The 14,652-nt window shown below is 35.7% G+C and overlaps 1 protein-coding gene across 24 annotated transcripts in view; it reads left to right on the top strand.

Annotated features, from left to right (window-relative positions):
• ESRRG (estrogen related receptor gamma) overlaps positions 1-14,652 on the top strand; it is a 404,653-nt gene that overhangs the window by 339,196 nt on the left and 50,805 nt on the right. For all 24 annotated transcript variants that reach the window (XM_075749263.1, XM_075749275.1, XM_075749258.1 and 21 more), the window contains one exon: positions 11,956-12,066. In XM_075749263.1, coding sequence (XP_075605378.1) covers positions 11,956-12,066 — 111 coding nt within the window. The remainder of the gene's footprint in view (positions 1-11,955; positions 12,067-14,652) is intronic.

The raw sequence follows: 14,652 nt of genomic DNA, 5'->3' as shown, positions 1-14,652 counted from the left end.
TTTTATATAAAGACATTTTTAACAGGGAGGAGTTGTTTCTTGTGGAAAAGAATAATTTTCATGACAACAATTGTTGACCTTTTTTCTCTTTTTGTTTTGTTTTGTTCATTTAGTCTGGCTAAAATTACATACATATTCATGTATTTTAATAAGAACAAAGCATTACTCTTGGATATTTTCCATAAATTTGTTCTCATAAGCAATTTGATAGACATCTACTATAACTGTAATGGGGGAAGTTTGCAGTAAATCAGTCTGCCTACTTTAGAAAACTAGAATTTATTAACCCATTTCCCAAAGGCCCAACATTACCTATGAGATTAGAAGAAAATTGTCACTGTTTTCTGTTTTAGAGCAGGGGCATTTTATAATAGAAGTATATTGTCTTAATTGTTTCAAAATTTATTGTGTTTTATGAAAGTGAAATCAATTTACCTCGTAGTATTAATTGTGCGTAACATTATGGACAGTCAAAAAGACTGGAAAACACCAAGCACATTATAATTGTTTTTCAACTGGGATTTTCTGCATTAACTCTGATCTACTCCTGGTGCTAACTACGAAAGAATAGTCGATATGCAGGCTAACTGTTATGCTTTTGTATGGCAAGCCTCTAGCAGTAACATCGATAAAGAGGTATCGCTAATAAACTTTCCATTAATTGCTCGAGTATTATCTTGAGGTGAGCTGCAGAGGCCACAAACAGGATAACCTGTCACTCCAGCGTGCTAGGCAGTGTGTCAGGTTATGAGGCTAGCAGGATATATGAGCTAATGTATAAATCAGTTACACTCTGGACATGAATGAAATGTTAAATATGTTCAGGAGAATACTTAAAATTCAAAATGAAGAGTTACTTAGATTTTTTCATTTATGTCCACAGAACTTTGCCTGTACCTGTTAACTCCTTGTGTTTCATTTTCTTTTCCATTGCTTTACCAAGGCGAAACGCAGAATATATACACTTGTTATAGGAACTGTAAAAATTTAATCTGGTGTTCTTTTCAAGCTTTAGCTGGTAGAGCCAGATATTATCTTAGGTTTTTTATAAATATGTATATACAGGAATATTCCAGTCCTATTTTTGTTAAGGGCAAAAAGTGAACAGTGGAAGATTCAAAAAATAGTATGCATTTTTTAATCTTAAGAGGTTCCACCAAATCTGATACTTTTATATACTCCATAGATCTGCTCATATAGTTCAAATTGAAGGACTGGAGCTTTCTCTTATAAAATTAAATAATTTAAAAATATTATTCACTATTTTGATCCTCACTTAACCTTAGCATCAGAACATGATTTCATTCAGTTTGGGGTTTTTTTTCTGCTCAGTTTCACTTTCCGATATTCATGTATGCACAATTCTTTGATACTGGTATTCATGGAATAACAGGGGAAAGGTTATATAAAGACAAAGGAAAAGTGCATTTTTTAAAACATTTGTTTCAGTAATGTTATGTAAATATATAAATATCTATTTAAAAATGTAAATGCTTTCATTGAGGTGATGGCATCCCTTCAGCCAGATCTTCCAGTGATATCTGCAGTCTTCTCAATACTCTGGAAAACGTTGGGGAAAATGTTTGTACGCTCTAATACTTTGTATAAAATACAAATACTTCTGGAGAAGAGTTCTGTGGATGGGATTGTGAGCCTCAGTAAAGGCCATTTATAAAATCCCCTTCTGGCAAGGCTGTTCTGAGTGGATCACTCATGAGTTCAGAATCAGGTGATTTTTTAATCAAACATGCACTGGGGATTTAATGTTAAAACATTTTGATTTTGTGCACCGATTGAGTCTGTGACTTTGAACATGTCTCCTATGTGTAAGAATGTACATGCAGGCACAAATACATTTGCACAATGAGGAGCTATGATAAAACGCCATTCTCTTAGAAATACACTACTGTAACACCTTAATTTCCCTCTGCTTTCAGAAACTTTGCAGAAACTTTGAGATTTTTAATTCTCAACTAAAAATTAGTCTGCTGTATTTAGCCTCTGAGTAAACATTTGAAATTAATGTTAAGGACACATCAGTTCTATTCCATAATACCATGGGGTGGTGGCGACAGAAGAAACTTTCAGATTAATTGTAGCACATTGTAGATGAAAATATTCTCTACTAATGTTCTGGCAGGACTTCCTGAAGCTGTTAATGTCATAACCAGAAATCATAGAACACTGCAAAGGGTTTGTCTAATTAATTTATTTTTCTGTTGATTACTGAATACAGTTTTGTAAGTAAATTATCAGGGTTTTTTACAGACTCTATACTCATCATTAGATACACTACTACCCAACTTTTTTTGAGAAAGAAACAATTGCATTCTTCCTGAGTGCTTTTTTTCCAGAGTTCGTTAAGCTGCACACGTTGGAATGTTTTTACCTGCCACCTCCAGAAACTGTAATACATGCAGAGAACGTATCTCTCATCTTTGTTTCCACCTTTCAACACAATGCTTTAAAATACGAGGTAACACTAATAGAAAGCAATTCCACCACATTGACATTTTACATTTTTTTATTTTACTATAAAATCTTGATTCGATGCCCATCTAGCCACTCAGTTTTGAAGTTTTAGTTTTGTTGTTGAACGATTATCACTTTAACCCACTGCAAGTAGTGAAACAAAAAAACCCTTAAATTTATTCTTCTGCGTTAACTCTGAGATTTTCAGGCAGGAGCAACACTGCGCAGGAAGATGCTGCGGTGTGCTATGTCAGTACCTTCCAGTCTGAACATATGAACTGAGATCACTGCTTTTTCCCTAAGTAGCAGATAAAGTTTCCCTTTTTTAAAGTAAGCAACTGTCAGAGAAGTCAGAAAAGGAGTCAAAACCAGGAATTTCAAATTTCTCACAGTCATAAAATGCTGCTATCAGTACTATGAACTCATATAAGCCTCTGTTGAACTTTACTCTTGTAGCAGGTAGAATTTTAAGAAATGGAAAGTTACAGTACGTGGACAGGAAGAGCAAAGTACAGAAAAGCCATGTTATTTGCCAGACACCTGAAACTAGTAATATAAGTAATATATCCTAGTAATATATCCTTTATCTTGAAGTTAGAATTATCCTGTAATTTTATGTTGTTGTGGGTGTGATAAGAGAAAAGACAGTGTCTGGATGGTGTTTCCCTGAATAGCCTTGGAGAAGTCCAAAATTCTGTGAGAACACATATTTTTGCACTAAGGGCAATTTAGACTCAACTGGGCAATATAAAGCCACCTTAACTGAAAAGGTAAGTCTCTCTTACTTTGCCAGATGAGTGCAATTTGGAAACTAAATTTTGCGCGTCTTACTCTTGTACAGTTCAGCACAGACTGGCTACTCCTTGAGGACAATGAGAAAGATTTTGTCCCAAAGACAAAAAAAAAAAAAGAGGAGAATAACAAAACAGAAAAGCAAAAATACCCAAACTTGAGGAACGTGTTTGTTAGGGTAAAGAACTTTTAATATTTCAGTGAATTATACATCTGCTTTAAAGCTCTAGTAGGATGAGAGTGATCCATTAGTTTTATCTGGTTCTGTTCCAGCAAAATTAAATCACTTCCTCTAGATAGAAATCCTAATTCTAAGTAAGCTATTTTGTGGTCCCAGTAGGACTGATATGATTTTATATAACTGTTTCAGCTCCCACAATTAAGAACTTTTCCATGACTTCTGGATCTCAGATTAATTCCAGAATCCCACATCATCCAAGTCACTAACTGAAATATTGTGACACTGTACATTATTGTATCTGAAAAGGGTATTGAGATCTTGATTCATGCTACCGGTACTTCACAGTCCGATTATTATAACGCATTTCATTTTGATCTTCCCATCTCTCTTGAGAGTCGCCAGTAAATGGTCCAGAACTTCAGTTAGACTTCTTTTCTATTAGAGTTGTCACTAGCATAGCTCTTGAATTCTTTATAAGCTTTGATGATGTGATCTAGAATAAAGGCCTGCTTTTGACCTTCAGGCATTGATACGGCCTTACTCAAACTTACTTTTTGACCTTCCTGTCTCGTGGCGTTCCATGCCCTCTCCTTCGATCATCAGCCAAGCTGACTTTCCCAGTGTCTGCTTGTCACCTTAAAGTAATGGTTACGAGTGTATTGATGCAGTAATGACTTTACAGCCCAGCAAGCTCCACTTCATTAAATTGGTTGTAATTTGAACTCGGAAACAAGATAGCATCTTGTGTAACTATATTTACATAAATTAAGGTAAGAACTGTGGTATTTACTTAGTGATAGATTGCCTTTCTTTATTCTTATACCCTGTCCCAGGACGTCATATGCATAATTAAAAAAAAAAAAAAGGCATACACTATTATATAGCATGGTTATGATATATAAGCGCATTGACATGAAATTTAATGGTGCAATTAGCAACAGTATTTTCTGTGTTATTCATAAAAGCTTTTGCAGTATTTTACACTGCTTCCTAGTTATTTGTATATTAGTAATCCAGGTGATGTGGAGAGAAGTATTATGTGATAGTAACTGTTTCATTTCAGACATGTCAGTGCTTTATATATATGCACAGTCTTAGTCCTGCATCGCTTTTCCTTCACAGTTTACAAATATGCACATTTTGCTGCAACATAGGCTCTTCTTCACATTGGAAAAGCAAAGGAAAAGAAATGGAAGTTTTGTAGCCTGTATTTAGTGGCCTAATTTCAGTCTCTTTAAAATCAGCATGAGTCTAGCATAATTCTAATGAAGTTCTGGTAGTATAACACTCAAAAAAAATCAAATTTAGGCACTAGGAACTGAGTGCATAGAGTGTATCTCTTCTGGAAAAGAAACCGATTTTTTTATAAGTTCTTATGTGGAGTGTAAAAGGTATTCTTTTGTAATATTTGAGAGCTAATAATGGGTATTGCATGATTAATGCAACAGAGTAGCTGTCCTGTTTTTCTTTTCTCTTTTTTTTTCCCTTTCTTTCTGCACATTCACCTCTTCTTGAACAGAAATAAAAGGTTCAAGGCTTGTCAGCATCAGTTTATAGATAGCTGTTTAAAAATAATGAGATATTGGGTATTGTAAGGCTCAGGGCTGTCTTGCCAGACTCATTTATTTCCATTCACCTTTTGTCAGAATTGCAGACAGAAGACATTCAATTAAAACTTGTCACCTGTTGCGTGCGACCTAATTTGTATTTGTGAGTGTCACAGATTAGAATACTTAGCTTCATATGGAACCATTAAAAATGTAAAGCAACAGTAGTACTCTTAAACATTTTATGCCACATTTTCTTCATGTGAACATCTTTGTTTATGGACCATTCTTCAATGGAAATCACTTGTGCTAAGAAATAATGGAATTTATTTACACAAAATCTCATTTGCATGGGAAAACTAAGTGGATTTTATGCATGTTCTTTTATGTTTTAATGCATAAATGACAGTGCACAAAAATTCAGCGTGTAGATGATTAGTTCATGCAAAGTTAATGTTCCTTTCAAGAGAGGTTGAGTACTGAGCTGTGCAAGTAACACATTTATCAGTTCTTTTGTCAAACTGAAAAAAAACCCCCAAACCTCTAGGCTTTAACCGAAGAGATTTTTTATTTTTTGGTTTCTTTGCCAAAATCCAGCCTTCTCATCTCCTCATCTCAGGTAAAAAAATTGGATTTTCCAAAATGTTACTGACATTTGGTTGCCCAGAAACATTTTTACTTATTAAACATGAGCAAAATCTGAAATGAAACATTGGTTTGAAACACTTGTTTTACAAAAGCAATATTTTTCTCTTTTGATTTTTCAACCTGGAAAAAACCCACTAAATATTTTAATTGGCTCAATTTTTTTTTTTTTTAATAATAAACTGTCTGTTACAAATCTTTGTCAGAAGAATGTATAAATTAAGCAACTTAGTCACAGAGTAACTTGGATATTGAAGTAATAAGCACTGTTTTGTCTTTCAGTCTGTTATATGGGCAGGTTCCTGCACTAAATTGTTTTATAGGCACCTCCTGAGGACAGCAAATTTTATCCTATATTAACAAATACTTTTTGGTACTGACTGAATGTAAAGTAGGAGGATGATTTTTAGAATTCCTATGCTAGACTAATGTATTTAATAGTGCAGATGGCTATCAGAAGACAAAACACTAAAGCCTTCCCCTGCTAATTGTTAATTCAGCTATAGATCAGGAAAGCTTTAATGTGAGTTATAGCTTTTATCTTCTTTGATGACTTAGGACTCTGTTTTCAAAATGTTACCTGCCTAATGGACACATATTTTACATCTTTAGCTGAATTTTTACCTGCACATGGTATTATCGAAATATTTTGTAAATTGGTTTCAGAAGCTCTCTGGCATCCTTTTAATTCAGCACATAAAACAAATATGCAGATCCAGAAGAAAAGATAGCTCATATTAGCCTTTTACTTCATGCTGTGTTACTTCCTGCATGCTTCTACTATATTGAGAGAGGCCTTTTGTGGTTTAAACTGAAAGTATTTTTTCCACTACGAATCTTTCTGACTGTAGGATTAATGCACTGGCCTCACACTTACCTAATCCCAAACTATAGAGATTACTGCAGTGTCTAAAGAGTAACTAGGTGACCACACATTCTTAAATCTAAATGCATTCTGTCTGAGGTCATGGTGGAAAAATCAACTGGTTTTCCTGTTCTGTGTGAATAAAAGCAAAACCCAGAGTTTATGATATTCACGCAAGCTTACCAGCAATCTTACAAATAAGCACAAAAGGAGAACCACATCAGAGCCTGCCATTAAAATTCTTTTTGCTTTTTCCACTTTTGCTGTTAATCTGGTTTTTTGCCTCTGCTACTGATGTTCCTTTCAAGTTTGGCAAGATGCAGTTATGTGGGTATCCATTCTTACTGGTCTCACTGTAAAATTTAAGGCAATGCTGGGAATCTTACAGACATCTGTAGAAAATGGATCGTTACCCAGTTACATATCTCAAAAAATGAGATAAGAATATATTTAGTACATATGGAATGCTGTGTTAGAGGTGGAGCTTGCCAGAATGGCATCAGTGTGGAATGTATCTGCTTGCCATATATCTCTCATATAGGGGGGACAGAACGGGAGAAGAATTTGAAATTTCCGTAGGAAGTCAAAATTGCGGGTTTGATTCTGATTGCTAACCTCTTCTTTACTGATGTACTGGAAGGTAGAGAGGGAGTTTTGATTTATTCAGGTATTAGTTCATATTTAAGTGAATTAGATTTATTTTTTCCAAAATAAAGAGCTCTCCCCAATTATAGGTAGTAAACAATTTCTTACAGGCAGTCCTGGTGTTGGTAGGTTTTGATTCGAAGGATTGGGTAATGCCTTCAAAGTTAGTCTCAGGACTTCCTGGGGGTATAGAGCTCCATGGAAAGGACGAGAATGTTTGTGGGACAAGTGGACAAATGAACACCAGAGGCTTGTAGCCAAAGTAAGAAGGAGGGGATGGAGAAGAAGAGGAGAGGTAGCTTCTAAAGGAGTAAATAGTAAATAGATACTTTGGATGTGGCTTGGATCTGTATGGAAAAATGAGATGACATGGTTAAATAGGATTATTGTACTGAGGACCTGAATAGCTAGAAGAATGATATCTTGGGGTAAGGGCAATCTTTTTTATTATATAGCAGCAATCGCAGTTGGTACCTGTCCCAGATGAGGGCTCCAAGACAGTGTAAGAAAAGGACTACAGAACAGGACTAATAATTTGCATCTGTTGGCGAGGGAGGAACAGATGTGGAAATACAGAGAAAATGGAGGGTTCAGGTTTGCCTATGTTAGTTTTGTTTAGATTGAAGTACCGGTGGGTAGCTCATTTTGTACATCAACTTTAGTCTTCAGTTGTTGATGTGCAAGACTATGTGGACGCTTTCACTTTAGAGTAAGTGCCCAATATAATTTTGTTGTGTGTTGGTAAGCATTTGATAGAAATTATGCAAAGATTGTGTGAAGAACCAGGAGGTAAACCTTTTTTGTAGAAGCTTGTATAGTGACTATGAGACCATTTTTTTTCCCTTAAAAAAAAAAAAAGGAAAAGCTTGAGGTAAAAAAAAAAAGTAGGAGGGAAAAAAAAGCTGGAGAAATTCTTATTTGTATTAGTATGTGTCATTGCTTTCTTTTAAAAAAGTAGCTATTGCATTGATTTATATAGTTTCCATTTCTCCATATATTACAGTTTTAGTGTAATCCTTCTCAGCTTTGTAAATCACATCAAGATGTGTGAATACCCATGACTCCTGAACATATGAGTTCATGAGTTGGCCTTGTCCTAAGGTATAAAGTGAATGTGTTGCACTTGACTGTTGAAAGTAACTGGTATCAAAACTGGTAGCAAGCCTGTTCTTTCTATTTGTACCCTGTGGTCATCCCTATTTTTCTCATTAGGGATTTTGGTTTTGTTTTTCTGTTGAAGAATTTTACAATGAACCTGAGCGTTGGGAAGTGTGGAGAATCAACTTGCTTGTCTTCAGTGGAGCTTTGTTTAGTGACATTAATGGATGTTTTGACCCTAAACAACTGTAATGATCATATATACAGTGCAATTCATTTGGAGATGTGACTTGAGTGTATATAGGTGGAGGGGATATCTTTCTTTTTACTTTATGGTTGAGGACTGATAGGGTGAGTGAACTGAGTTGCTAAAGACTCTGGCAAGCCCACGTGCACAGCAGAGCTAAAGCAGCGGTCTACTTAACTTCTCCCTGTACGCTGCCTATGTGCCACAATATCCTCTTTAATAGTCTAAGTACAGACTGTGTGTTGAATTGTAGCAATTACCTCTGTGATCAAAATGTTAAGCTCCTCCTGCCCCAAATGAAGATCTTTGCGGACAAAATTGCTTGTCTGTCTTTCCTTTGTTTTTCTAACGAAGAAGGCATCAGCTGTTACTATTTTGAGAGCAGATAAATATATTTTTATGTAATGAATTCTCTCATACAAGCTATAGGAGTTCCAGAGGAAAATGCATGCATATACACAGCGACCTCTGGATTTCAGTTTGCTGCCCACCAAATTCCAAAGTTTTTGTGGAATGTCAGATGGGTATACTTTCTTAAGCAGTGTCTTGCATTCTGTTTACTTCTATAAAGACTCTTGGGAAGTAAAATACCACTAAGAGTGTGTTAGATTATCAGAAATTGATTCTGAAATAGCTGCTTCGTAATAGTACAAGGAGCAAGGAATGCTTAGGAGCTAAAATGATGGTAAACTCCGTATCAGTTTTAATGAAAGGGTTATAAACCTCTAATTTATAGTCTATTGGTATTATGTTATCACAATGTTTTCACATTAGAATTGTAATTAGTTATATTAGAGATTTAGGTAATTGTAAAATGTGCAATACCATTACTTCTCAGATATTTAGGATTATAATGATTTTCTTTTTAAAAAAGAAAGTAGCTATATTTACTGATATAGCTATGTATTATAGGTGAGTGCATGGATGTATGTATAATTTTGCTATTGTGACATTTGTCTGTATTTCCTTCCATTGAGTATGTGAATGGCTTGAATGTGTATCTCAGCAAATGCAAAGGAGGTAAAAAAATTGTTCATCTTGGTAGATTTATATTATTTTAATTTAAGCTTCAGTTCCATTACTTTTTGATTAAACATACTTCTGTCTGATGCTATCCATCTTTTATCACTATGAAATCTGCTCCCAAGCAGAAAGAAGGATGGCATCTGAATTATGCAGAAATCATTTTCTATCTATTTTTCTTCAAACGCTGGGCAGTCTTTTTCGTAATCCCACCAATATCGCATGTGGCTTGCTCTAATCCTGTGCCTATTTCTGAATATTCAACTGTCAAACCTTGGTCTTTTGCAATTTGTTTTCATGGCAGTGTATTGTCCCGGATGTCACTTGCTTCAGATGTAGCTCAAACTCCCGATTCAAGGGTGGAGAACACTGAGTTATCATTAGCTCCAAAAAGCTTTGCACTATCAATTCTTAAAGTGGTCTTGTAGTTCGTACATTTCTAAGTATAACTTTAAAAATAAGCAAAAAAAATCACCATGCTTTGTCGATTGAATCACCATGAATTTTATCAAATAGCTTGGACCACAAATCAGTCACAAGTTTGGTAGTGATATAGGTAAATACCATAAATAAGATTTCATGCATCATTATACACTGACCTGTTTGGGTATGTTGTTGATGTGGTTTATTATTTATATAATGTGATTCACAAAAATATAATTGGTAACATACAATGCAAAATGTACTTCTTGAGTTCGAGTGAGTGAAAAACAGTGTCTTCTGCAGTAAATGGAATGAAATTTCACTGTTAAATAGAGATGATCATCACCCACTTCCCTGGCGAGCAAAAACTATTGAGCACTGTTGTATACAATTCACTGCATTATAGTTACAGACATTGGTTGTATCCTGAAGCCAAGTATCTCCTGTGTTACTAACCTTTGTAGATACTAACAGTCCGTCTGGGCGGAGAACCCCATGCACACAAAGCCTGCCCTGCTGATAGAGGAGCACGGAATTGGACTTCTAAACTACTGTCTTCCTTGGGTCAGCTAGTGAGTGTTCTGGTGTGTTAGTTTCATGCCAGCTTGGAGAGTAGGACATAGAACAGGAGAAGGGGGGGGGGGGGGGGGGAAAGGCAAGAAAGATGAAGAAGAAACAAAAACAATCCAACAAGAGTTAGCCTTGGTTTTCTGGCTGGTTGGCTAAATGACTTTTCTTCACCAAAACCCAGTCAATCCTCTTTGGTTTTTGAGGATGAAAGAAGACTGACAGATGTTTCCTAGTAACTAGACTGTGCTACCAGTACAGGTTCACGGGCAGCGTGTAAATTCTGTGCTGTATTCTTCTTGCTGTGCACATAAACTGTAATTTCTTTGGTGGTGGCTTCTCTGCTGTCCAGAAGCCAGTTCTGGAGGTATTTCCTGCAAGGGAGAGATCGGGGAGATGGGAAGTAGCAGAGTAGGACACAATAATGGCAATAGAAAAGATAAATACAGGGAGGAGAGCTAAAATAGACACTGAAAAGAAAAGTGAGAATGTGAGCTGTGCTTTACTACATCGCTCACAGGGTTCATTGATACGTAATGTGTCCTTGCATTCTTGTCTAGTTAAATCCATGTCATCAGGGACAAATTTTGCACTTGGTATTACTTGTCCTGTTGCCCTGCATATGTGCCAAGTTTTTCAACTTCAGTGTTATGTTACTACTTGGTTATACTGACATTCGTCCTGGTTGTCTGGAAGTTGGCCTGGGTGACTCAGAAGGAAATAAAAATACTTCATTGTTTTATAGGACCTACCATCTTTTTTTCCCCCTCCTTTTTTCATTTTGTCTAGGAGAGCAGCTATGGCTTGTTTCAGGAAGGTAAACTCCTATGTATCTGTACAAAACAGGTAGCAGAATGCTTTATTGAAGCAATGAACAATATGGAGGTAGAACACAAATGTTAATTCATCATTGATGACGTCTAAATGAACAGCCATACAATTTCTTTCAAACCCTCATGAACCATTTGAGGTCTTTAAGCCACATATATATTCTTATTTTACTAAAGGTACTTACTCTGTATCCTCTAACCATGTTAATCCATGTTAATTAAAAGCATTGGTTTTGACTATCTAAACTGTATACAGCACTCATTGTTTCTAAAGTTCTCTGTACTTCTCTACTCATAATGTTAGCCTTGTATATCTATGGTGTTTATTACAGCTTTGAACTTCTGCTTCTGGCAAAGATGACTTAAGATCATAGTCTTTAAAATGGAAACTAAACTTGTTAGCTGTTTTTAATAATATGTAAAAATGAAAAAATGGTTTCAAACCAACAGGAAATTATGTTCTATACTTAGTCTTGCATGTGTGAAAATGGCTTGCAAATACTTGTAGTGTTGCTTTCCTTTTTAAATAAATATTGGAAGGCAGGAGATAGAAGATTGTTACCTGAAAGGCATCCTCATAATATATTTAATTACATGTTTGCTTATTTTTCCCAATATAGGAGTCCGCCTAGACAGAGTACGTGGAGGTCGCCAGAAGTACAAGCGCAGAATAGATGCAGAGAATAGCCCATACCTGAACCCTCAGCTAGTTCAGCCAGCAAAAAAGCCATGTGAGTACACCAGATACACAAAATTTCTCTTTGAATACAAGGTATTGATTCCTAGCCCTGTTTGCTAAGCTCCTTCTGACTGGGACAAGGGTTCGGTCAGAAGATATTACCATGAACACTATATCCATTTAGTTTTTAACACATTTTGTTTTAAATACGCTTATCTTTCTCAAGTGGAGTTGAAGAAAGAATATTTTTACAGGTGGAAGTGTATAAAAGCATGGTTTATGCAGTGCAAATTTTACGTTTACAGGTTGTCTTTATTTTCAGTGGTACATAAAATGGTTCATACTGTGATCATTAGTTCATTGAAGCTTCTAGTTTCAGATTTCACAAGAAAGTGATTTTTGTAGTTTTCACTAACTAACTGAGTTTGACTGCTCAACCTCCCAATGAAAATACATTAAGAGCGTCATTAATTTATACCTATAGATTAATACACTGCCTAGCATTAGATTTTACAGCAACGTGCCATACTAATAACAAGCATAGATTGGTAGTTTGGACTCTAGTACCCTCATGGATTTTTTTTTTCTTTGTTTTGTTATGTTTTAATAAAGTCCTTGATTGTATCTCACTAGGCTGAAAGTGAGAGAGAGAGGGAGATGATCATCTCATTGCTAAAATACAAGTTCCATCCTCTTTGCGATTAACTAAAAATAGTTAGGGGTTTTGCTTTGCAGCTTATATAAACTCAAGCAGTGACTGTACTAATTCCCTGAAGTAAATTTAATAGCATTATAGCCGTAGTGCAAGAGGCTAGTGTATTACCCTGCAAAGGCACACATGCTGTATCAAGTGTTGTAAACTCTTCCAAATTCAAATGAGAATACACACGTCGACTTGCTCTCCTGCCAAGATTAATTTGCTCCTAAAATAGAGAAATAAGCCAGAGAAATAAGGAGGGCAAACTCCTCCTTGTCTCCCATTTGCCTCTGACAACACACATGTCAGTTTTAGGCTTTTGAAAATACCTGGCTGTATGGAAAATGGAATTTGTTTCTGTTCGTGTTCCCCAGTAGGGGACAGTGCTGTGTACAATACGTTTGAGCATATGGGGATCTGGAGAGCAAATAAACAGTCTTTGAACTGTAAGTGAAAGGGCATTTTAGCTGTGTCAAAGAAAATTCAGCCAGTTTTACATAAAATTAAGGCTTAAGTGAACATATGGCATAGTTTCCTTTTGCCTTTCCAAAAAACATTATGCTGATTATATTCCTTCAATTGTCCAATCTGGCATCTTCCACTCAGCCTCCATAAGCTGTCCCACCGTTCTGTAAATACAATCTAGGGCTGCACTAAGCAGATTTTCCACATTATAATAAAAACTTTCTGATAATACAATAAAATTTAATAAACTCTAATGCTTAATTTCATTAGAGGTTTAGTTTTCCTGGGTGCACAGATTGTCAGTTTTTCATTTACTTGATATTGTCATTGAGTAGAAATGTTGATAGCCTAGCATACCAAAAAAGCCAAGACCAAAGAGGCAAAAGAAAATAGAATCCAACTTAAAAACCCCAAGCCCTTCAGAGGTTAACACTGTTGTACTGAAACACAAGACTCTCCCTGTAAACCCAAGATTACTGCAAAGTAGTGCATTACATTACCTTTAAGATGCTAACTACACCAATTTCTGTAAGCTCCATTTGCCTGAGATAAACTAACCTCCGTATAAATCATTACTCATTACCGAAGTGCATCCCTTCATTTTCCTTAGCTCGTCCAATTACAAACATTTTTGTTACAAACATTTATAAAACTGAATTTTTGGATCCTGTCAAATAAGTGTCAAGACTTGAAACAGTTGAATCGGTTTTGTGTGGAATTAGCCTGGGAGATTTTCTGGACCCTGACTGATAGTTTGTGCGTTAACAAAGGCACAGGAATGAAAATTGGGTTCTATTGATTCTAATTAGGGAAAGATTAAATAAGATTTACCTAGAAACAGTGCTCATGGCTATTCAATTTCCTGAGTGATGGAGCTTTCTGAGTACATTCAGAATTTTCCTATGGTCTATACTAATACACGCTCCAATAAATGTGCCTTTCTCCCACTATAGGGAAAGAACAGGTGTTTGGAGGATATTTCCCACACCTACCTCTGGCCTCTATTGTATTTTCCAGCTTCACCATGAAATCTGACGGCCTACCTGTAGATCTTGTTGATTGTGAAAATAAAAAGAATTGGAGATTTTGCAAATCCTGAGTCAAAATATACAATATTCCTGAATAATCTACAAAAAGCCATTGGTGAGGAACCTAATAAAAAAAATGAAAGAGGTTCTTTGGCCATTTCTTCTGTTTGCAGGGGAAAAAACCAGCTGGGGGATGTGAGTGCTTGTTCATTCATTTATCACCGATTAAAAACCCACAAAGTTGAAGTCCTCAGCTACACGTGTTTTGATATTAAGAAACTCTAATTTATTTATCTTACTTTTTAATGCATGCAAACATACTGGAATTTGGGAAGAAGCAATGTTATCTTTTGTCAGTTAAAAAGATTATGGTTTTTGTGTGAAATTAAACAGGATATGAAAAGACTGTTTAAAAAATAAAAAAATTATGTGCAAAGGCTGTTTGCCA

The sequence above is a fragment of the Balearica regulorum genome, chromosome 3 (genome assembly GCF_011004875.1).
Source record: "Balearica regulorum gibbericeps isolate bBalReg1 chromosome 3, bBalReg1.pri, whole genome shotgun sequence".
Classification (NCBI taxonomy): domain Eukaryota; kingdom Metazoa; phylum Chordata; class Aves; order Gruiformes; family Gruidae; genus Balearica; species Balearica regulorum.
This window is presented reverse-complemented; position numbering and strand designations above follow the sequence as displayed.